We start from the raw sequence: 23,957 nt of genomic DNA, 5'->3' as shown, positions 1-23,957 counted from the left end.
GCTCATTCTTAACACCCCTACTTCCTCCAGATCAAAGCTGCCCAGCAGAACGCGCCACGAGGATGGGAAGTTCTGTGTGCACTGCCTGACGAAGGAGCCACAGAGGCTTCTGAGCACTGATGTGTGGCCAGGACGACTGTTTTCATAGCTAGGTGTGGCTCGTGGCTATTGAAGTAGGCAGTGAAGTTTTAGATACCTGTTGGACTTAAAACACCTTCAGTTTTATAAAGAAGATTTGGTAGAATGTGCTTATTCCATTCATTGACAAATGGATATAAGATAGTCACTTATGAAAATAAATAAAATAGTAACTTTCAGTTTCCCTATTTCTGGTTAAATTAGACAAACAATTTTCAAATATTTTTGCCAGCTCATCCATTCATCCACCATTTCTATGTGTGTGTATAATTTATTTGTATTCATGTGCACACGCAGAGGCCAAGGTCAGGTTTCTTCCTCAGTTGCTCTCCACCTTACTGACTGACTGGTATATATGCACAGGTATGGATGTGCGCTGTGTGCACACGTGTGTGGAGGTCAGTGAAGGACGCCAGCCATCCTGTGTCAATGCTCTCTGCCTTAATTACTTTGAGACAATATTTTTTAGATTAAAAGTTTTTTATATGTATGGGTGTTTTGCTTACACGTATATCTGAGTACTACGTGCATGCCTGGTGCTCACAGAGACCAGAAGAAGATGTTAGATCCCTGGAACTGGAGTTCCAGACAGTTGTGAGCTGCCATGTGGGTGATGGGAATCAAACCTAGGTCCTCTAGGAGAGCAGTCAGTGCTTTTAACTGCTGAGCCATCTCTCCAGCCCTCCTCATTTTTTTTTTAAACAGGGTCTCACAGGATCTAGCTGGCTAGAACTTGCTATGAAGACCAGGCTGGCCTCAAACTCACAGAGATCCACCTGTCCCTAGCTCCCGAGTGCTGGATTAAAGGTGTGCGCAACAACACTCAGCCCAACAAGAGCTAATCAGTCATGTCTTTATTTTAAAAAATGTAAGATTTACTTATTCTTATTTTTATATGTATGGGTGTTCTATCTGAATGTTTATGTCTGTGCACCACATGCATGCGGTGCTTGAAGAGGCCAGAAGGGGGCACCAGATCCTCTGGTAAGAGAAGGTAAAACTGCTTCGTGGGCGCTGGGAACTGAACTCAGGTTTTACTGCTGGACCATCTCTTCAGCCCAAGAGCTAATTATTAAAAAAAAAAATTAAAGCTAGGGCTGGAGAGATGGCTCAGAGGTTAAGAGCATTGCCTGCTTTCCAAAGGTCCTGAGTTCAATTCCCAGCAACCACATGGTGGCTCACAGCCATCTGTAATGGAGTCTGGTGCCCTCTTCTGGCCTGCAGGCTTACACACAGACAGAATAAATAAACAAACAAACGAATGAATGAATGAATAAATAAATACAAATTCTTTAGCCGATCAACTGAGGTCGGAGGCACAGAGAGCAGGCAGAGAAAGTATGGTGCCCGGGACTCAGCTCTTCTGCGGGCAGCATTAGCATTAAGAAAACAAAGAGCATGAAACGACAAAGCTGGGGACAGGGGCGCACACCTGCAATTCCATCACTAGGGTGGGTGAGGCCACATGGTCAAGTCAGTCTGGGCTGGACAGCAAGTTCCAGGCCAGCATAGGCTACAGGGTGAGAGCAACTCAAACCACAAAAATCGAACCAGCAGAATCAAACCAAACACAACTGTGTGCTGAGGCAGAAGAGAGGTAAGAACATAGCAGTTACCATTCCGGGGAGAGCATGAGGGGCAGAGAGCAAGAGTCTGAAGACTCTGGAGGCATGTGACTCTCCTGGCCACGCAGGTCATCACCCCAGGGCAGCTCACCATTCCCCCAAGGCTTCAAGACAGCGCATGCGGCCCAGCATCAGCTCTGGGTCATCCTTGTTCGTGTCCATCTTCTTATCGTAGGCCACAAGAGCATCCTCCCACTCATGCAGTTTCTCATACCAGGTGGCCTGGATCTCCTGCGGAGAGCAAGGGTTTATGCTTTTGAGTCCACACACGCTTTCCTGGGCTATGCTATATTCATACACATACTTCACCCGTCTGCATGTCCCAGCCTAGGCTAAAGAACTTACCTGGAGGGAGGTTGTTTGGCAGAGACAGAAATGTTATTCCTGGGCACACTAATGGCAGACCTTGAATCCTGAGATAAACTAAGCACACGGAGGGTTCAGCACCACCCCTTCCCCTCCAGTGGTCCCGGAATGCTAGTACGGGGGGGGGGGGCACAGGGAAAAGTGTGTCCCCACCTCAGCTCCTGCATTTCCAGTCTGCTGCACCGCTGACATCAGGCTGTGTGACAGGCACAGCAGCCCAGGGCACAGCTGGTTCTTTTTAGAAGCCCTGATACTCTGCATTCTTAACGCATTTCTAAACCTTCAGGAAATACAATAGAACACTGCTACTTAAAATTCTTTGGACAATCTTCCATCCTACAGTCTTCTAGCCAACATTCCCTTCTGTGTAGCACTTGGCGCGTCTACCAGTCAAGGCCAAAGGAGGGATTCCATTATACTGGCAGGCAGAGTGCCACGCTGGCAGTGAGTGGTGTCCACAGAAGTAAGGGCCACGGTCTGAAGTTCCAGACCAGAATGATCAGTAGACTGTTTTATGTGTTTTCTGTCTGTCTTTGAGTTTCTTCATCAGCTCAGTAGGAGAATACTTCTGCACCAGGCTGGTCTATTGTTCTCCAGAGGGTCCTTAAATAACAACACGATTCTGAGGTGGAACTTGTAGATCACACATGCAGGACCCACATCAGTTTCTCCTGTTCCCTCCTCCCCTTTCTGGATAAAACTGATGTTTTTACATCAGATACAGAAGAGACCACTCATCTGTTGTTGAGTGGCCTCAAAGAACATCTTCCTGCTGAACCAGGACAAGAAGTCATTCTACTGTGTAGTGTTGACTGCTCTTCCCTCCCAATATCCCCTGCTGCCTATGCACCAACTAATGCCACACTCGGCTTCACCCCAGAGCCAGCAGGGTTTGCTGAGATCAGCATCAGCCTATCTGTGGAAGGTAAACTCGGCCTCATCCTGTATGCCAAGAATAGCATTTCTATTTGCCTACATTCAAAAGAGAACTCGGAAGAATGACTAGAGTGTAACGAAACGCTCTAGGACGAAGGGCAGCAGAGACAAATGTCCACACAAGGAGCCAGTGACTGATGTGTGGCACACACACAGCGAACCAACAGAAGGCAGAGAGCAGCTATGGAGAGGTCAAACAGGGGCCAGGACATTTTAAATTGCAAGGGGTTGCAGAAACTATAAGGTTTAAGCAATGAATCACACAAAGTTCTAATGAGATTGCTGTTACATAAATTGTGCTGAGGAAGCACAGGCTCTGCCAAGAAAAGGCAAACCATTGTTAAGCTTAATATGATTCAGCTACCTAAATATAACAGAAAATCCACCACGGTTTAGCAATAATCCTGAGCTAATGGTCACCTTTAGAACCTGAAGATGGAGAGACTTTCATTTACGGCTGGCAGTCTGAGCACTGGAGTACGGGCCATCTGTGTTGGCAGATCAACTGAACACCAGATGGGCAAAGAGCGCTTGTTTCAATCAGGCTTATGGGGGCCCAAGCTCTAGGGTATTGCGGCTGAGGACAGCCTGGCCTGGGAAACACACCGTGTGCTTTCTGCCTTCTACAAACAAGGACTGGCAAAGACGGATGAGACATATTCTCTGTGTTTTGTCATCATCTGGAGAGGGGCGGTCCTTAGTCTGTTTACAGGCAATACATGCTTAAGATGGTGAAAGACGGCCTGCAGTTTCAGCCCAATGTTCTAATGAGGCGGAGTGCCAGAGCATCGAAAAGAAGTCCTGCCTCTTGATTAAGGAAACCAAGTAAGTGACTTACACAATTCATAAAAGGTTTTGCATCAAATATATGGATCCAGAGTTTCCTGGCCTTCCAGGGTCCCAGTATTAAACTGATTAAAATAGTGCTTTGTAAATTCAGGGATCGTCAAAGCACCTTCTCAAACTGCAAGAAGTCACGGGGATGATCTGTGTATGACAGGCAAGGGTGGCAGCAGAGACGCAGTTATGTATGTAATAATGAAAGAGAAAGTCTCTTGGCGTCAGAGAGTAAGAGGACGCGCTTTATCTTCCTCTTGGGGAACTGGCTAGTTTCTAACTCAGGGACAGGCACGAAGGCTCTGCCACAGACGACACATAGGTGATAAGCCAGGTTGAATGGCAGTCCTGGGGTCCACTTCCCTGGTTCAAATCCTGGTCCTGCCGTGTACCTGCTCTGTTAGCTCAGACAGGTGTTGAACGTGCTGGGTCCACAGTCCCCTCCCTTGAGAAAGAGGGTAATGACACTACCCACTTCATGGTGTCCGTGTGAGGATGGAGCCGAATGAAGCACGTGGAGCAGTCACACATTACATGCTAAGAGTCACACCAATCACCACTGCTGATTAGACCGTACGCTCTGCTCCCCACCTCCATTCCATCTGAACGCACTCCATCCTGCATTGTCCCTTCGTCCTTAAGATACAGGCAAGTTGGCATTTAGATCCTCACAGATTAAGGAAGAAATCCACAGAAATGGAAAGTAACTTTTTCAAGGTGGCGGCCGAGTGCCTCTGTAGCCAGATCTCTACTTCTTGTCTTTCTAGAAGGAATGAGAAGGCACTTACCAGCTCTCCAAAGTGTTTCATGGCATATTCTAACACACCAGAAGCTGCCTCAGGCTGTTGTAGCTTATTGTTAATGCTGAGGAAACAAGAGGAAGACAATTACACGCATGCACTGGGCAAAATGGCTCATCTGCATCCCGAGGATGAGGTCTCACAGACACGGGGATCCGCCACCTATCACCACCCAGAAAGCCCAGCTTGAATGATTTATCTGAGAAAAGGGTTTTGATTTCCTGCCCCCAGTCTGAGGGGCAGAAAAGGCTAGGATCTGTTATTCTGACCTGTTTCCTAGACAGTAGAGACTGGTTTTCTCCCAGAGGCTGTCTGGCAAGCAGTGCATGTCTAAAGCCTCGTGCACACTAGGCCTGTTTTACTGCTGAGCTATGTTCTCAGTCACACATTTAAATATTTTTAAATTAGGGCTGAAAAGATGGCTTAGTGGTTAAGAACACTTGCTGCTTTTAATGAGGATCCAGGTTTAGTTCTCAGCACCCATAGGGACGGCTCACCACTGTCTGCAGTTCAAGTTCTAGGGGAACTGACACCCTCATCTGGCCTCTATGCGCATTGCACAAACATGGTGCACAGATATACACATAGGCAAATAGTCACTGACAGAAAAGTAATTAAAAAAAAAACGGCAAAATTCCCATGCCTTCCACTCATGCTCAGTGCTCATCTGCAGAGACCACTATCTGCGAATCCACAGGCTTCTTTGGCTCCTCTTCAGGACCGCTCCCTCCCTCTGCAGTAACTCTAGTGGCCACCAGCATATAGATGCTTTTCACTGGGCTCTGCTTAGTAAAGTCACCTTCAGGAGGTGTGGGCCCAGCTGACGGGAGAACTGTCTGTGGGCTGTGAGCAGTGACACGGAAGGCCTGGTCCCTGGGGTTGATCAGAGGTGACAAGATGGCCCCGAAAGCAGGAGAACTGTGAGCCTTAGCCCTCACTCTCAGCAACTGAGCTAGTGCTACTGGTATGGAAGGGAGGGAAATGGGGAGAGCATTAAGGCAGGCAACAACAGTTGTATCCTGTTACTCCTGGGCAAAGCCCAACATGTGACACACCAACCTGGGAATCTAGACAGACTTACTGAGCATGGCTCTAGTTTATTGCACAGGGTACAAACTGTTTACTAGAGTAGAATTAATTGTTAAGTGGTTTTGGGAATTCCAGGGTTTGGGTTCCATGTGGTAATATGGCAAGAGCTTGCTGTTATAAATATTTTTTTTTAATTCTACCACTTTTCTTCCAATAAAACTGAAGGAACTGCCCAGAAGTCTGACAGACTAGTTACCAACATTTGTGAAAGTAATAATAGAATGTCTGATTACAAAGCACATTTCCAACCATCATTCCTTTGGCCTCGCTTTGCTGAGAAAATCAGAAGAGAAAGGTTGAGATTTGTTCCGTCTTACTAATGAGGACACGAAGCCAAGGACACCAAGCCTAAACTCAGACTGAATCAGGATGTTCCCCCTAAATCCAGGAGCAACTGGAAGTCTCTACTAAGAAGTGGGGAATGGGCTGGCAAGAAGGCTAGGTGGAGAAAGGCACTGCCGCCAAGCCTGACAATCTGAGTCTGATCCTCAGGACCCATGTGGTAAAGGAAGGAACGGACTCCTGGAAGCTGTAGGCATCATGGCAGGTGAGCCCCTAACCTCAGTGGTCTACTCTCACGGGGTAGGGTGAACTGTACTGCTAACCAACATTATTTGGTACAGCTCTGCCACTATCTAGTTCTTTAACCAAATGGAAGTCTAAGAAAACAGGAAAAAGAAATCCAGTAAACAAGCCCCGAAACATGGTTCTTCATGTTCTCAGTATTCTTGTCAGTGGACTCCTAAGGTGGCCTTGGAGGAGGAAGTCCGGGTAGGAGGAAGTTGGCCTGACAAGGAAGCTGAGTGTTCTTTGCCTAAACCAGAGGGTGCTAACTCTAAATCAATGGGAAAAGTGAAGCAAACAAAAACAAAACCACCACACTAGTTTTAGCAGCTGTCTTCTAGTCTTGTGCTCTGAACAGATTCTGTTTCAAGAACAAATTACGAACGTTACAAATTGCTTGGTTTACTCTGAGACTCACTGACATTGTGGTTAAACAAACAAACCAAAAAACCCCAAAACCACATAAAAAGCCTTTGCCTAATCCATTCTCCCACTAATTATGCATAAAAGAGAGTTTAACAAGAACAATCAAAACTGGGAAGCCACAATTTGACATCTTTTTTTGTTTTTTGCCATGGTTTAGCAACACTGCCTTGTGAGACAGGCCAACGTAGCACTGGGCATGGGGAACCTCCTCGTTCCTTAACTCCCTCAGCCATCCAAATGAATCCCTTCTGCAGTGTATCCCACACGACACTCGCAGGCCTCGAGGATGCAGGGGGCTAGTGGGAAGAGCAAGTGGAGCAGGCTGAGCACAGCAGAGGGATCAGACCTTAAGCAACGGCCACGGAGCTGGGATGCTTCTTGGCCCTATAAGCTGCTCTTGTGTAGTGATAAGAAAACCACTGAGAAATTACCTCTGGCCGAGATCCATGAAAAATGAGAGGGCTCAATCAGAAATTAAATTTATGATCTTGGATCTGAGGCCTAGATGATGCCCATCTTGTTGATCACGAGAGCAGGTCTGGTGGCGCACGCCTTTACTTCTAGTACTCAGGAGGCAGCTGCAGACGGATCTCTGAGTTCAAGGCCAGCCAGGGCTACACAGAGAAACCTTGTCTGGAACTCCCCCACTCCCCAAAAGAGAGCCCGTCTTTTGGAGGCTTTAACGTTTCCTTCTTCTGTGACCCTGCCTTCAGAGTTGGGCTGCGACAACTTACTGTATTAGGAAGAGCGCTCACCGCATGTGGCAGGAGCTACATTTATGTGAGGAATATCAGCCCTAGAAAGCTGACAGTTATTAGTAGACCCCTTTTACATGTGAAGAAAAGAGGTCACAGGCTGTGGAATGCCATGCCACCATTTCGAAGACATCTTAGAGCTGGTGAGGTGGCTCTGGCTGCCAAGTGTGACAATGTGAGTTCACTGTTTGGGACCCAAGCCGGGACAGTGGTCTTCTGATCATCATGCAAATGCCACTTGATGAGAATGGAAGGACAGGTGTGTTCTGTTCTTGAGAAGTCACCTTTGCTCCCTAGCCCCCTTCTGAAAAACCCACTTTATGGCAGCTGGGGTTGTCACAAATCCCCTTCCATAAACCCCCACTGTGTGCCCCCACCCAGTCTTTCCCTACCGACACTGAAAGATGCAAAGGATCAATGACCCGAGCCTTAGCCCAGCCACAGAGGAATGCTCAACACAAACCAGCTCTACTCCTACTGGTAAAGACGCAGCAGCAAGCAGATGCAGAGACTGAGGTATGGGCAGCCACCACTACTTAGCGGTGGGCGGAAACGACAGGTCGTCAACTGACATAGTTCATGAATCTACATCGCAAGTCAAAACTGCTTACCTGCAAACTAAAACCCAGAGTCCACAAATGGGCCTGACTTTAGGAAAGGAGAAAGTCGGCTGGGAAAGTGAGTGGCCTATTTGCTCTGCTCACAAGACTGATTGATTCCTTTTCTTTCCGGTTTAAAGTGAGGCCGAATTCAAGAGCCGGAACAGGGAGCATTCTTGCCAACTGAGGGAAACACTTTCTGGAGTTGGTTTGAGCTAATGAGTAAGGACAAGAAGCTGCCTAGTATCTTTACAGACAAGCCAGTCACAAAGGGCACTTCTCTGGGACTTGACAATCTGCTTCCTGAAGCTGGGAGAACAGCCTGGTGAGACACCAGAGAGGGGTTCAGAAGCGAGGGAACATGAGGCAGCCAAAGTGGGAGTGACGGCTGAGGCCCTCAAGCTGCAAGGGGGCCCACAGCCACCTGTGATCCCTCCCCTGCAAGCTGGCCCTCTGTGCTTTCTTCCTTTCCTTTTTACATTTTGTTTTGTTTCAAGACAGTTTCTCTGTGTGGCCCTGGCTTTCCTGGAACTCACTGTGCAGACCAGGCTGGCCTTGAATTCAGATATCTACCTGCCTCAGTCTCCTGAGTGCAGGGATTAAAGGTGTGAGCCACTAACATCCGGTTATCTGTGCTTTTTCTTAAATTATGATTTTTTAAAAAATCCTGTTGGTTGACAAGTTCACATGTATACACACTGTCTCTTGAGCTTATCTACCCCACGTCCCTCCCCCATTCCCTTCTACTCTCCCAACATGTCCACCTCTCGTGCTGGGGCTCTTCATAGGTAGTTTGTGACTAGTCTCACCGAGAAGAAAGGGACTGACCCAAAAGCCAAGCAGCCCAGCTGCCACTCGTGCTGCCTGAGAAGCACCCTGAAGGGTTTCCTGGTCACTGTTCACAGTAGCTGATTGGAGTTTTCTTCCTCTGTGGCCTTTAGCTCTCCCTTCTCTTAGCTTCAGAGTCTTAGTGACCTCAGGCCCGGCAGTTAAAAGCACAGTGCAGGGAACCCCTTCCACACCAAGCCTGGAGGGGTAGAGGCCCAGGCAGACCTGGGGCATCTGTGCTCCGTCTGCTATGCCTAAGCTTCCCTGTGTGCCATCAGGAATTCACCAGAATGTTCCTGCTTGCTTCCACATGGCCCTGGGCCTTCCTTCCAGTGCAGACTGTCTGCCTTTTACTTGGTTTCCTGTCAAAGGAGAATGTTCTGAATTCCCTTGGCACCAGAACGATGACACATGTGTCCCAGCTGGCAGGAGATGGTTGGAATGGGGTGTCTTGAGCAGCCACAACGGATGGTGCAGAACACTGCTTTGGCTCCCACACACTATATCACACAGTTGTTTTCATTGCACAGAACTGCTTCAGATGGTCCTGCTAGTCTCCCAGCACTGAGCAGTTCTGTGCCCAGTGCAGATTAACAACGGAACTGTCTGGTGCCCCTACAGATCCAGGAGGAAAGGGTTGGCTGCGCCTTGATGTCTTCATCAGGCAGCTCAAGAGTCTTGGAACAAAAGAATGTTCTGTTCAGGGACCTCAACAACAGTTTCTTTTGGAATGTATTAATTTCAGGATGGAAGGACACAGAGAAGACAGGAAGCAAAGGGACATTTGAAACTCTACAGCGAGGAGGTGAGGTGGGGTCATTCAAATGCAGATAGGAAGGGATATGGTGGAAAATGGTAAGATCTTAGAACTAACCACCTGAAACAAGATGAGATGGCTCAGTGGGTAAAGACATTTGTGACCAAGTCTTCTCACCTGAGATTGATCCCCAGAACTCACATGGTGGAAGGTGAGAACTGACTTCCAAAAGTCATCCTCAACTTCCAAGTGTGCAATACTGCACAAATGTGCTGACATGTTTCTCTCTCTCTCTCTCTCTCTCTCTCTCTCTCTCTCTCTCTCTCTCTCTCTCTCTCTCTCTCTCTCTCACACACACACACACACACACACACACACACACACACACACACACACACATCAACTAATTAAATTTTTTTCTTTTGTTTTTCAAGTCAGGGTTTCTCTGTCCTGGGTCCTGTCCTGGAACTTCTCTGTAGACCAGGCTGGCCTCACAGAGATCCACGTGCCTCTGCCTCCTGCCTGCGTTCTGGGATGAGAGGTCTGTGCCACCACCGCCAGGTGGCAGATTTAGTTTTTTAAAAAACTTAGGAAAAGGACATTTTTAGCCTTTCCCCTGTATGTTAAGAAAGAGATGATGGGCTCCATCACCATGACAGATATTCAAAGCTAGGACATTTGGTGCTTTTGCAGCTCTCAGGAATCTATGGCACTAAGACTCCTAGCTGAGTAAAACACAAACCCCAGGCAGAGGGAGAGGCTCTGCCTCAAAGGACTAGTGAAGAGTGATAGAGAAGGGCACCAGATACTGCCTTCTTCTGGTCTTTGTGTGTGTGTACAGGTGTGTGTGCCCCACTTTACATGTGTACACACGTACACACACACATGCACATACACGCACGCACGCATGCACATTTGCTTGTAATCCCAGCACTAGGAACCGAGGCAGCAGGATCATATTAAGAAGTTCGTGCAAGGGGCTGGCGAGATGGCTCAGCGGTTAAGAGCATTGCCTGCTCTTCCGAAGGTTCTGAGTTCAATTCCCGGCAACCACAAGGTGGCTCACAACCACCTGTAATGAGATCTGGTGCCCTCTTCTGGCCTGCAGGCATATATGCAGACAGAATATTGTATACTCAATAAAATAAATAAATATTTTTTTAAAAAAAGAAGTTTGTGCAAGCCCACACAATAGTTGGCTATTTTCTGACCTTCCACAAAGGTTGCTGAAGTCTTGATTCCAGAGTTTCCTGAGAAGGAAAAGCTCCTGCCACATCCTCACCCTTCCCTCTGAGCAGTCTCCAGGTGTCTGCTCCATCTAGAGGACGTGCTCACTGTGCAGCGGCGGTGTGGTCCTCATGATCGGAAAGGGGGAATGGTAACAGAGGCCAGGTCAGGACGAGGGATAGAGAAACCTTTAGAAATTGTTGAGAGTGAGGGCATCTTCTATAAAGTTTTTATATATATGTTTTCTGAGACAGAGTCTTCCTATGTAGCTAGGCTGGCCCTTGAACTTGTAGTGTTATTTCTGTGTCAGCCAGGGTGCTGGGAACATAGGCATAAAGTATCACACCCAACAAACCATCTTTGTAACTTGTTGGAGAAGGGAGACATGGAGAGGCAAACACACATGATTTTGGTGGCACAAGGTGCTGGCGACTGAGCCCAGGCTTCACACGTATTAGGAGAGTGCTATTGCACTGATCTGTATCTTTGGTCTCCCCACCCCAAATTAAGACATACTCAGTCAGGGTAGGGAATATGTTATATATATAAAACAATATAATTTTAATGTAAAATAATCCCACCTATGCATATTAAATATATTTTACATAGTGATACACAGCATATGCTTCTGCCTTCTGCTTTTACAGGCATTTCTACTTTACTAAGGTACCTCATACTTGCTTGTTTTGTTTTGTAAGTTTCGAGATGGTCTCACTAAGCAGCCCATGAACTTGCTGTTTTCCTACCCCAGTCTCTGCAATGCTGGGGTTTCAGGTGTGGGCTACCACAACTGGCCTCATAATTCTTTTTAATGCTATGCTAACAAGCCGTCACCAAGAGAATCCAGTTGGCTGACAGTGCTACCTGGTGGGTCCAGGCCACAAGGAAACTGTGTACGCACTTACAACTCCATGTGCCCTCTGGAAACTGTCCCCAGAGGCCAAGCACTGCCTGGTGACAGGCTGGGTACATACTGCTTGCAGGCATCTCCTGGATGGATGTGGACCTGGTACCTAATACAATCCAGCATGCGGCACAGGTTGGTTCAAGCCTCAGAGTGTCAAAGCACACGATCTGTGAGGGCCAGGTTTCCAACTGAGGAGCCTGTCTGAGGCGTGCTGTAAAACTGATGAATGGCTGTCACATTTCCAAGGCTTTGGCTGATTTAGGGAGCTATTGGCAGGCACACTGCTCCCAGTATGTCAGCCAGCTAATTACTTCCAACTTTATCTTTTTGTCAGTGCTTTTTGACAAATTGGCTGTTATCTCTCTATTCTGCAACAGTGGGCGCTGCCCCTCTCCTGGTGACGCCTGGAAGTTTTTCTCCCTTTCTCTGCGTCTTCATACCCAGAGAGAAATGAAGCACTCAGGGGCTGGAGAGATGGCTCAGAGGTTAAGAGCATTGCCTGCTCCTCCAAAGGTCCTGAGTTCAATTCCCAGCAACCACATAGTGGCTCATAACCATCTGTAATGGGGTCTGGTTCCCTCTTCTGGCCTGAAGGCACACACACAGGTAGAATATTGTATACATAATAAATAAATAATTAAAAAAAAAAAGAAATGAAGCACTCAGGCAAAAGACTACAAGAAAGAAGATGTGGGTGGGGAGGGCTCAAAGCTCAACCTGAACCTAGTTTGATCTACTTGGATGCAAAGTACACTGTGTATTTTGGGTGAAGTCTGATCTTGGCCTCTGGATGGCCAAGACCTGGGGCTCTGCTAGCATGCGGATGCTGTGGGCAACACAAAAGGGCTGGCATGGAGCAATCAGGCAGCTTCCAGGTGTGCCTTTTGTAAAAGCAATATGGGCTGTCCTGCACTCCACCCATCCCTTCTGATGTCAGAGGAAAGGAAACTCGGCCTATCTATGTATAAGGAGGGAGCTTAGCAGAGAGGTGACACACAGTAGTCCCAGAGTAGGTATTAGGGACTCCCCCTTGGAGCCTCATCTCCATCTCTTAGATCCAGTAAGGTATTCTACCTCGGGCTTTGTGCTGAGTGCCAGATGCAGCTACCAGAGAGGACAGACAGACGAGGCCTGTTCTTCATGGAGTTTACAGGTGAGGGCCATAGGCAGATACAAATACAAAAGGACTAACAGAAACAAATGTCATGTAATGGGACAAATGGGAAAATAAAGCAACTGGAGAATAATGTGAGGACCGAGTTCAGCCCGGGAGTCAGGAGAGATGTTCCCACTGAGGTGACACTCTGAAATGCTTGAGATTTACTGTACTTCAATCCCGAGTCAGGTACTCCTCCATTATTGGTGCATCATTTATTTTTAAACATTTTCTAGAAGGAAATACGCACGAAGAATGTCCCCAAGCGCAGAGACAGATGGATTATCAGAGGAAGGACACTTGGGACTTCACCAGACAAAGTACAGAGCAGTGCACTGCAGCTCCCGTCACCTCCCGCCCACCCTCCCGTTCCTCATGGGGACTGTCACTGATGTCTAACACTTAGCCTACTGGTTTTGTTGTTTTTAAGATTTATTTATTTTCATTTTATATGTGTGAGTGGTTTGCCTGCATAGATGACTGTGCACCACATGCATGTGCTTGCAGAAGTCAGACAAGGGCACTGGATCTCCTGGGCACTGGGATTAAGGGCAGCTGTGAGCCACCACGTGGATCCTGGTGCTCAAACCTTGGTCCTCTATAAGCACAGCAAGTGCATCTCCCAGCCCTTTGCTTGTTAGATTTTGAACTTGTGACTACCTGGTCTCATGCTCTGTCAGACACACTGTGCTGCTGCATGCTGTGGTACCTGCCCTTCCTGTTGCAGAACAGTAATCCGCTGTGTGAGACGCAACAGTCTGCATGTGCAACTGCTGACAGATTGATTTCAGCTTGGTTCCTGGGAGAGGCCTTTCCATGAACTCCAGGTCCCAGGCTGTGCTCAGCTCTGCACGGCATCATGCCGGGTTCACTCTTCACACTTCCCTCAGTAGACATGAAAATCCAAACAATCTACTTTTCTGTCAACATTTGCTATTTTCGGCTTTTCCACTTTCACCCTCCTGGCTGGTGTGCAGTGGCATCTTACTGTGGTTGGAATGTGTGTTTCTACGCACACTCATGAGATGCAGAGCCTTGCACATGTCCTCCGTCCTGAACTCAGTGTCTGCTCTCATGAGCCACTGGGTGGAGAGGTCTTTATACGCCTGAATCCAGGAGTAGACACTGCAAATATTGTTTGATTTTCTATTTCTTCTCTGTGTCTTTCTTGTTTGTTTGTTTTGTTTTGTAAACAGAGTTTCTCTCTGTGACAGTCCTGACTGTCCTGGAATTCTGTAGACCAAACTAGCCTTGAACTCACAGAGATCCACCTGACTCTGCCTCCCAAGTACCAGGATTAAAGTTATGCACCATCATGCCTGGCTCCTCAGTGTCTTCTACTGAAAAGAAATGACTACTTTTCTTGCATTTCCTTTTCTTTTTTTACCATGTAGCTCAGGCTAGCCTTGAACTTGCTATATAGCTCAAATGGTTAAAACGTACACTCCTCCTGCCTCTGCCCGAGAGTGCCACCACAGCTGGCCAGCATGCCTTACTGCTTTCCCTTGTGTTGGCAGTTTTAGTGTTTGGCTTATCTCAAAAGGCTGAAGAAAATCTCCTACACCAGGGTATTATGATTTTGCCTTTTACATCCAGAATTTAAATCTAGAATTGGAATTTTGTGTGTGGTGTGAGGTAGGAACAAGAGGCGAATGTTCTCCGCTTGAACGCTAACCAGCTGGCTCACTGTTCTTATCGCAAAGGTTGGCGTGTCCCCAGAGCTCTCTGCTGCACTATGACACTGTGGTTCTAGGGCAGCAGAATCACCCGGGATGCTCTTTACAGGATCATATGGTACACAGCACTTCTGTGACTCATGGCTTAAGCACAGCATCACTGGAGAAACACGCAGTTACCTTAGACAGTGCCACAGGGTTAAGCAGACTCTGAATGATGGTAGACACTAATGAACCCCACAGAGCTGGTGAAGGCTGCTAAAGCAGCTATTCACCAAGGGAAGTGAGAAAAGAGCACATGAGCACAGTGCCAACTCCCAATCTCTGAGCAGGTAACCCAAAAGATGCCACGAACATCCGATTCCCAAGGAGGAAATAGACGGGAGGTGAGGGGAACAAGAAGTAGCCTGAGTCCTTAACGCCCTTTCCTCAGAAATGTAAACCTGCTGCTCACCTGGGCTGCCTGAACAGAACCACTGTCTGGGGACCGGGACACCCTGCCGGAAAAGGCTCAGAGGGTATGGCAGGATGCAGTGCAGTCACGTTTGTGCATGGGACCCACGCTGAGCAGCAGGTCAAGTGACTGTCTCAGTGGCACACGTTCCAAAGACAGCTCCTGCAGTAAGGACAGCGGGACCTTTGTATATCGTTTTAGTGAAAAGTTCCAGGACTTTACATGGTTTTAGCACTTCAAATGAAGGGTATCAAGGTTGTAATAACCCCGTTTCTCAGGCAAAGGCACACGAAGGTGCTGGAGGACTAACAACTTGCAAACCACACTGCAAGGAGAGAGGGGATCCAGGTTCCTGATCTGGACTGATTGGGTAACAGGGAGTCTTTTCTCTAAGTCTGAAGCTCAGGCAAAAGTTGGGCCTATTCCCTGCTGCCCAGACTCTGAGAGAAGTGTGGGTGACCAATCCCAGAGCCATGCCTGGCAGGACTGAGTCTTCCTCTCCGTCCTAAGTTTGTGACAGCTCCTTGTAAAATGTCAAGCCATCTTTTTGGAAGGAAGGTGTGAAAAGGAAGATAGTTCCACAGAGGCAAACTACTAATTCAGATTCAGCAGGATTTTCTACAGTACTGAATGATGACCAGAAAAAGAGGTATCCAGCCCAGTTAAAACCCATGCTTGCCCACACTCAGTGGGATGTCCAAATAGCCCAGAACCACAAGGAAACAGCGTGGATTGCCTTAGCAGGCTCCCTAGCTCAGCAGTCTCAGTCCTGACTCCGGCTCACTACCTCACCCTCAGTCTGCGTTATGTAACCTTCAGACAGGAGTTTGGAAACTCTTGCTGCCTGTCCGCTGATAGAGCTGAGCCAGTAGCTGGCAGGGGTATAATCTAATAGGCGCAACTGGAAACAAATTCGCAGCCTCCTGTCTGAGCCCAGAGACTGTACAAAGAAACAAATACTCGCTCCATTCCCCTCCTCCTCAACCTCTGGCCTAACTCTGTGCTGACCTCACTCAACAGGCACCTGACCCTCCCAGATGAGGTGGGAGGGGCTTTAGCACACAGCATGGTAGGGTGGAGTACAGGCACTAACAATATTTAAGATGCTGCCTTGGTGGGGCATTCAGACTTGGGACACCCACTGAGGTCCTCTTTAGAACTTTAGCTTTGAGAAAGGCTAAGAAAGTGCAGAGAAAGGAGACCCCCAGGAAGGAAGAAAACTGCTAGTGTGAGTCAAAAACCTGAGTTCCTGCATCTTCACAGACTCCGCTAAGTACAGACTCTACAGGAGACGTCTCAACAGTGCTCTGGACAATGCTACGGAAGACCTGGCTATGCATTATTCTTGTGGCCTTTGTCAGCCACCCAGTGTGGCTGCAGAAGCCTCCTAAGCGCAAGACACCTGCACAGCTCAAAGCGGCTGTGTGCTGTGAGGAAATGAGGGAGCTCAAAGCCCAGGTTGCCAACCTCAGCAGTCTGCTGGGTGAGCTGAGCAAGAAGCAGGAGAGCGACTGGGTCAGTGTGGTCATGCAGGTGATGGAGCTGGAGAGCAGCAGCAAGCGCATGGAGGCTCGGCTCACAGTGGCTGAGGGGAAGTATTCTGAAATGAACAACCAGATCGATATCATGCAGCTGCAGGCAGCTCAGACAGTTACGCAGACCTCGGCAGGTAAGTGCTGTCCTCGCCTTGTCCCCACTGAAGTCTCCTGGCCCCAGCACTGCTTCTGGATGACCTGCTCAACAGGACAACTTTGGGGAGCCCTTGGGAGGTGCATTATCATTAAAGGTTCACTTTGTACTCATTGGGGGTTAGTGATGTCCTGCAAGGTTAGACAAGACCTACCAGTCTCTCTCTAAGATAAAGTTTCATGTAGCCCAGGCTGGATTCAAACTCACTATATATATATATATATATATATATATATATATATATATATATATATATATATATATAATAGCCTAGGCCGGCCCTGGACTCTGGATCCTACTGCCTTATCCTCCCAAGCACTGGAATTGCAGTCATGATGTATCATGCCTGGCTCCATCCAGTCCATCTGAATCACATAAAATTTAGCAAATGAGGAGTCTGAACTCCCCTTTGAAGTGTGAAGTCTGCCCAAGGTCACACAAGGTTGGTGTGGCCTTGCTATACTTCCTTGCTGGCACTGACAGATGCAAAGAAGCAGGAATAAACAGTAGACAGTAGCAGCTGCTGCTCCAGAGGCTAAGTTTCACCCCATACAATGGTTGCATATCCTCAGGACTTAGTGCAGACGGGTGGCAAATCTCAGACCTAGCTCATCTCAGTGCAGACACAGCCTGCAACCTTTTGACCGACACCTTTGTGCTCAAGAAAGGACAGACACCCTGATATTCTACAGTTCTGATCTATTTTCCCCATGTTTGCTAATAGAACTCCCCCAAATAACACAAAACATAAGCAAATGTAATGCTGAAACGCTGATCTTTAGTGGCTGAAAACAAGGCACATGCAATTCGCTCTTCAGGAAAACAGTATTTCAGTTTTTGGTTAGCTTGGCACAGGCAGGCCAATAAATGAATCTGCTGTTCAGAGATAAATCTAATTTTCTGATGGTATTGGAAAACATTTGGAATGAGTATATTCTATAGGTGAAGTATTTGTACCCAGCATTATAAACCAAATCAAGAAGTTATGATTGGCTTCCAGTGAGTAAGACCCTGGCTACCCTTGGTTCAGACAAAGAAAAAGTTTTGCCCAAAATTAAGCCTGAAAAGTCTGTTAGCTAATTAAACAAATATATAAACCTGTTTCAAAGCATGAACCTTGTGATTCTCGGCTTGGGAACCCAAAGGTAGGTGTTTTCATTTACCAGACAAGTGAGCCTTCATTTAGTCTGAGATGAAACTGCTCACGTGGAAGAGCAGGCCAGATGCAGAGGCTGTGCCGCTTCTTGCTACTGGAAGTCTGCTGGGAGGGCAGGTGTACCTCACTTCCCCTTCCCCAATATGGCCTGTGTGAAAACGGGCACTTTGGGAGCTCCCACTTCCACCTGTGCCAGCAGGCACCAAGGAAAAAGTCCCCATACAGGGAGCAGGAAGTGACTCCTTCAACAGCCAGACTCTCCTAGAAGCAGCTGCTTCTTTGAAGCCCTGCTCTGTTATTCACAACAAGGACACAAAACCCAGCACAAAGCAGCCTCAAAGCAGCCAAGGAAGCTTTTAAATCAAGCCCAAGGGGAAGTGGGAATGTCTCATTTCCTTGTTTATCAAGACTTGCCCAATAGGCTCCTCGGGGTTTTGGTTTTCATTTGAGCATGTAGCAATGTGAGATTGAGGAGGGGGTAAGATTTCAAATCTGTCTCCCTAATTCACAGAGGCTATTACCTGAGGAAAAAACAAACCAAGAAACAGCAACCCTCTGAGGTTCTTGCAACTTAACCCCTGGCTGAGGTCCCACCCAAGAAGCCCGAAGCTACTCACAGGGCAGCTGTCAAATGCCTTCACAGGCCACACCATTGTAGTTTCAGGGTCAGGGCTACAACAGGGTGTCTTATTTACACTTACCCTGGAGCTTCCTGGTTAAGGTCCCTTGGCACAGGTGGAAGGGCCTCCCCATTCCACTGCTTTATAACCAAGGAAGCCCAAACCTGCCCCCACAGTCATGACACCTGCTTCTACTCATGGGCACCTTACGGTAGAATTAAAATCTAGTTCGGATGCTCAGGCATGCCCTCCCATCCCTGTTCACTCTGGGTGTCCCCTACAGATGCCATCTATGACTGCTACTCCCTCTACCAGAAGAACTACCGCATCTCTGGAGTGTACAAGCTTCCTCCTGATGAGTTCCTGGGCAGTCCTGAGCTGGAGGTGAGGTCGCTACTGCCATGTCCTACCCTTTGTCCTTAAAGGTCTGGTCCACAGAAAGGGAGACTCAGAGAAGTAAATGGCCCACGGTGGAGCTGTGAGAGTGCCCAGTTTATGGGATTTCTCCTCCAGATCCAGCCATCTGTCAAATGTTAACTCTAATTCCTCCCAACATATTACTAGCTCACACTTCGGCAAAGTCCTAGAGCAACTGCTCTCCAGGAAAGGAGACATTAGAAGGAGGCACACTGAAGAACCTCATTCTTCCATTCAAGCTGTGTTCACCTGATGCCCCTCCCCCCATTTATATCCCCAAGCTAACCACCACGGTGCCCCAGCCCCTCCACACTGGGGGTAATATTTCTGCTACAGTGTGCAGAGTCCATGGGCCGACTGCTTGACCCTGTAGGCACAGCACACAGATGGGGGAGTCTGTCCTCAAGCTCCTACCCCTGCCCAGAGGATCTTCTCTGTTTCAGGTGTTCTGTGATATGGAAACTTCAGGCGGAGGCTGGACCATCATCCAGAGACGCAAGAGTGGCCTCGTCTCCTTCTACCAAGACTGGAGACAGTATAAGCAGGGCTTTGGCAGCATCCGAGGAGACTTCTGGCTAGGGAATGAACACATCCACCGGCTTACCAGACAGCCAACAAGGCTCCGTGTGGAGCTGGAGGTAAGCGTGAGCTGTGAGGCCCTGATGGTCCAGATCCACAGCACATGACTACGCATGGTTCGGAAGCCACTGCCATCGTCTGCTTACATTAGGTCAGGACGGCCACTGTGGCAACTTCCCTGAAGCTTCAGTACAGCTGAGGAAGATTTTTTTCTTCTTTCTACCTCTCAGCAAAATTAAACTACAGCTGACCCAGACCTGGGGAGACACAGGCCAGAATAGGGTAAACCATAGAGAGATAGAAACACCATTGCCTCTGCCTGGGATCTTTTTAAGTACAAATTTCAGGGATGTTGGGTGGTGGCACTCTAGAAGCCTTCAAGTACAATGTCCCCACTTGCTCCCACAGCATCTAAGAGGGAGATTTAAAACAAAAGTCCAACAGAGACATGAAGGGGCACAGAAAGAACAATCAGGTCATATGGTGAGTCCAGACCCAAGTTTGGTCTCAGACCTGTGTTTGCTAGCTTCCAGATAACAGGGTCAACTGTAACAGTCTTAACAGAGTCCCATCATTAAGGAGACATTTGGCTGTGGAACTAGAGAGAGAAGAAGTGTTCAGGATCTGTAGAAACGAAGTCCTTTATAGCTTCCCTAAGACTCTGCTCCTCCTTGCCAGGACTGGGAGGGCAACACACGGTACGCAGAGTACAGCCACTTTGCGTTGGGCAATGAGCTGAACAGCTACCGCCTCTTCCTGGGGAACTACAGTGGCAACGTGGGGAAGGATGCCCTTCTCTACCATAACAACACAGTCTTCAGCACCAAGGACAAGGACAATGACAACTGCTTGGACAAGTGTGCACAGCTCCGTAAAGGTGAGGCCTGGGAGGCAGGGGAACAAAGTCTGGGGCCCACAGTACCGCTGAGAACAAGCAGTGAACTACAGCTGTGCTCTGGCTGTGGCGGTCCCTTTGCTTCCCGCTTTAGCGCCATCAGTCAGCCACAGCCTAGGGAGCCATCCCAGCCTACATGCCCCATCTGTTTCTCATGCCAGGTGGCTACTGGTACAACTGCTGCACAGATTCCAACCTCAATGGGGTGTACTACCGCCTGGGGGAGCACAAGAAACATATGGATGGCATCACTTGGTACGGCTGGCACGGAGCCAACTACTCCCTCAAACGGGTGGAGATGAAGATCCGTCCAGAAGACTTCAAGCCCTAAGAGAAGGCTGCTGCAATGTAGAGCTATTGGAGTGAGGCACGTGGAAGGCTGAGCAGGGCAGAGCAGGATGGGAGGAGGGCGGAAAATGGTAGGAAGGGAATGGTATATCGTCTTCAACAAAAAGCCACTCTCTAAGGAGCTGAGAGAACTCTCTCTGTGCTACCGATGTGAGCACATGTACACAATAAAACTAATGCACTAGCAAATGGTGACACAGTAGACCCAGGGGGGCCTGCCACAGGTGCCTTAGGGGGGATGACTGCGTGGGCCCAGAGAGCAGCAGCTGTTCTCCACATGACTTTCTGTGGGAAACAGTAATCCAGAGGTCACTGTAGTCAGCTTCTCTAACTGAGGCTTAGATGCCATGAGCAAAAAGAGTAAAGAAGGACTGAAGTAGTTCTCAGAGGGCAAAGAGCAGGTGGCGGAGAGGGGGCTTCCTCTTCTTCAATCCCATGACATTTCCTGTGTCTACAGGATTTGTTTTGTTTTTCTTTTCGAGACTGGGTTTCTCTATATAGTTCTGGCTGTTCTGAGCTCATGTAGTGGTTGGCCTTGAACTCATAGAGATCTACCTGCTTCTGCTTCCCAAGTGCTGGGATTAAAGGCCTGCACCACCATGATGCAACAGGATTTTTTTGTTTTGTTTTGTTTTTGTTTTTTGAGACAGGGTTTCTCTGTAGCTTTGGAGCCTGTCCTGGCACTAGCTTTTGTAGACCAGGCTGGCCTCGAACTCACAGAGATCCGCCTGCCTCTGCCTCCCGAGTATATAGGTGGCATATAGGATTTTCAAGAGGCACAAAGAGGTGGGGATAAAGAGCAGCTGTCCAGGCGGACTTGCTTCAAGCAGTCTCCAGGAAACAGCACTGAAAGGCCTCATGTGGGAGGGAAGACCAGCAGGAGCGAGCACAGCCTCCGCGTGATCACAGTATGGCCTTCACACATTCTCAGTAAATGTACATACCCATTTTTACTCATTCTGTAAGAAATGGACTCAGAGATCCCCTTTAAAAACACTGCCTATAAGAAGAATGTCTGGAAATGAAGGTAGATGGTGCTGTGGTTAGAAACTTAGGCTGTATAGAAGAAGCACCTTGCTTTGTAAAAATAAGAGATTGTAGTCTCTGTTCTAAACATTCAAAATACCTTTTTCTTTTACAATAAATACTATCAAAATTTGAGTATTTTCTTCTAAATGCTTATTATTACCACTGAGAGCACGGTAAAAACTTCAGGTAAAAAGTCAGAATGAGCAGTGACCCTTGAGTTGGTTTTGCATTGAGTCAAGGAAACCAAAGGAGCAGGAAGCCAGAAAAAGAAAAGGGCAGAGGGAGGGGAAGGGGGAATGGGGTGAGGAAGTGGCACAGGGGGAAGGGGGAAGAAGGAAGGGCCTGAGCCACTGGAAAGCAGGAGCAGAGCCTAGCATTGGCAGCCCATACCAACCTGGGCTCATGGCAGGGGTCAGGGGATTGGTCCTTTACAAGAGGAGCTGCCCTCTGGAGGAAGTCAGGACAAGATAAGCCATGTCTCACTTAGTAACTTCACTGTACCCACGGATGTCTGGTCCTGGAATCTACTTCCTCATGAACAAGAACCTTGGGGATTTTTCAAATAAAGTGACAAGAGAAGCTGCATAAAACAGGGGTCCCAAGGGGTGTGCTATCCAAACAGAAACCTCCTCAGGCGGGCAGAAGAATGCGGTGTCCAGCACCATGCTGTTTGGAGGAGCGGGATGACAGGCCTCACAGGAGTGTGCAGAGCAAGGCGCCCCCACAGAAAAGCTGATGGTTCTCCATTTAACGTGAGCCCCAAAGAACTCCTGTGGGTCTCCACACTTCGGAGAGAAACTCCTCAGAGGGGAAGAGGGAGGGTAAAGAAAGGGCAAGTAAGGCACTCCAGCCCCCACACTCCCCAGCATGTGTTTGGTACTGGCTGACAGATGGTGCCCTCACAGCCTCTGACATAGAGAAGACAGAGCTGCCAGGGCCCAGAAGCAGAGCTGGGTGCTGCTGTAGAAGACAAGGCCCTTTGAGAACCCAGTGAGCGCCAGTCCTTGTTCTTCACTGTGCGGATGCTGTGGGACAGAGAGCACAAGCTCTGATGAGATTCTCTACAGAGCAGAGCAGAGCAGAGAAGGCAGGCAGGCTGCTGTGGCACATGCTTTTGATCCCAGCACTTGGGAGGCAGAGGCCTACAGATCTCTGCAGGAGTCAGCCTGGTCTATAGAGAGCTCCAGGACAGCCAAGTCTATGCAGTGAGACCCTTTCGCAAAACAAGAACAGAAGAGAGGCCAACAGACCACTGTCCTCATGCACTAGATAACCAAGGCCCCATAGCTAGCATGATGTGTTTCTTAAATTCCTCCTAATCCCCCGCTCCCCTGAGAAGTGATTATATACTTTCTCATCTATGTGAGCTTCAAACAGTGTATATTGTCTTAGTGCTGACCCAGCCTGAAGACTACACGTGGGATTTAATTTGTCCCAGAACACACAGGTAGGAAACAGACAGATGGAACCGGAGTGGAAAAATCCTTCCAAATCTACCTGGTGAGTGCTGGGATTACAGGTGCACCATCACATCTGCTTGAAGGGAAACTGTTGGTTTTTTAAAAGCAAAAATAAAAAATAAGAAATAGCTGGTAATGTTAAATGTATGTATTACCATAAGCTCTGGGAACAGATAAATTAGTGAGTGGAATATGACTAGGAAAAAGAAACAACCACTGTGTGGGGGAGGGATGCTAACAGTCAAAACAGACAAGACATCTACAGTTCGCCTGTGGGGCGGTGGGGAGCAGGAACTCAGAAACCACTGTGAAGAAAGGAATTTAGTCAGTGACTTGAGAGCTCCATCTCAAGACCAGACCCACACTGGGGCACACAACTCAAAGTGCCAGGACTCCAGAAGGAGCCACCAGGTGTTTCCTATTCTGGGGCAGTTTCCCAACAGCAGCTCTGACCAAGGCTGATCCCACAACTTTCTCCTCAGGTGTGTGTCTAAAACAGAACTCAGGAGACTGAGGCAGGAGGATTCTAAGTTCACTCTTCCCCCCCAAAAAAAACAAACCAAATCCAAACCAAATAAACAGACAGATCCATCCCCTCCCAGAAGCAAGAAAACAGCTTTCCCT

The 23,957-nt window shown here is 48.1% G+C and overlaps 2 protein-coding genes across 2 annotated transcripts in view; one reads left to right on the top strand and one right to left on the bottom strand.

The window, feature by feature from the left end:
* The window catches only part of Mtor (mechanistic target of rapamycin kinase), a 111,632-nt gene that overhangs the window by 46,120 nt on the left and 41,555 nt on the right, over positions 1-23,957 (bottom strand). Inside the window, exons 29-30 of the mRNA XM_075946393.1 lie at positions 4,691-4,766; positions 1,855-1,994 (exon numbers count right to left, since the gene is read on the bottom strand). Coding sequence (XP_075802508.1) covers positions 1,855-1,994; positions 4,691-4,766 — 216 coding nt within the window. The remainder of the gene's footprint in view (positions 1-1,854; positions 1,995-4,690; positions 4,767-23,957) is intronic.
* Angptl7 (angiopoietin like 7) lies at positions 16,266-22,005 on the top strand. Its single transcript, XM_075946156.1, has 5 exons — positions 16,266-16,809; positions 18,889-18,989; positions 19,466-19,660; positions 20,280-20,478; positions 20,658-22,005. The coding sequence occupies exons 1-5, from the start codon at positions 16,455-16,457 to the stop codon at positions 20,825-20,827; spliced, it is 1,020 nt and encodes a 339-aa protein (XP_075802271.1). The 5' UTR covers positions 16,266-16,454; the 3' UTR covers positions 20,828-22,005.

The sequence above is a fragment of the Microtus pennsylvanicus genome, chromosome 13, assembly GCF_037038515.1.
Source record: "Microtus pennsylvanicus isolate mMicPen1 chromosome 13, mMicPen1.hap1, whole genome shotgun sequence".
NCBI classification, from domain to species: Eukaryota; Metazoa; Chordata; class Mammalia; order Rodentia; family Cricetidae; genus Microtus; species Microtus pennsylvanicus.
This window is presented reverse-complemented; position numbering and strand designations above follow the sequence as displayed.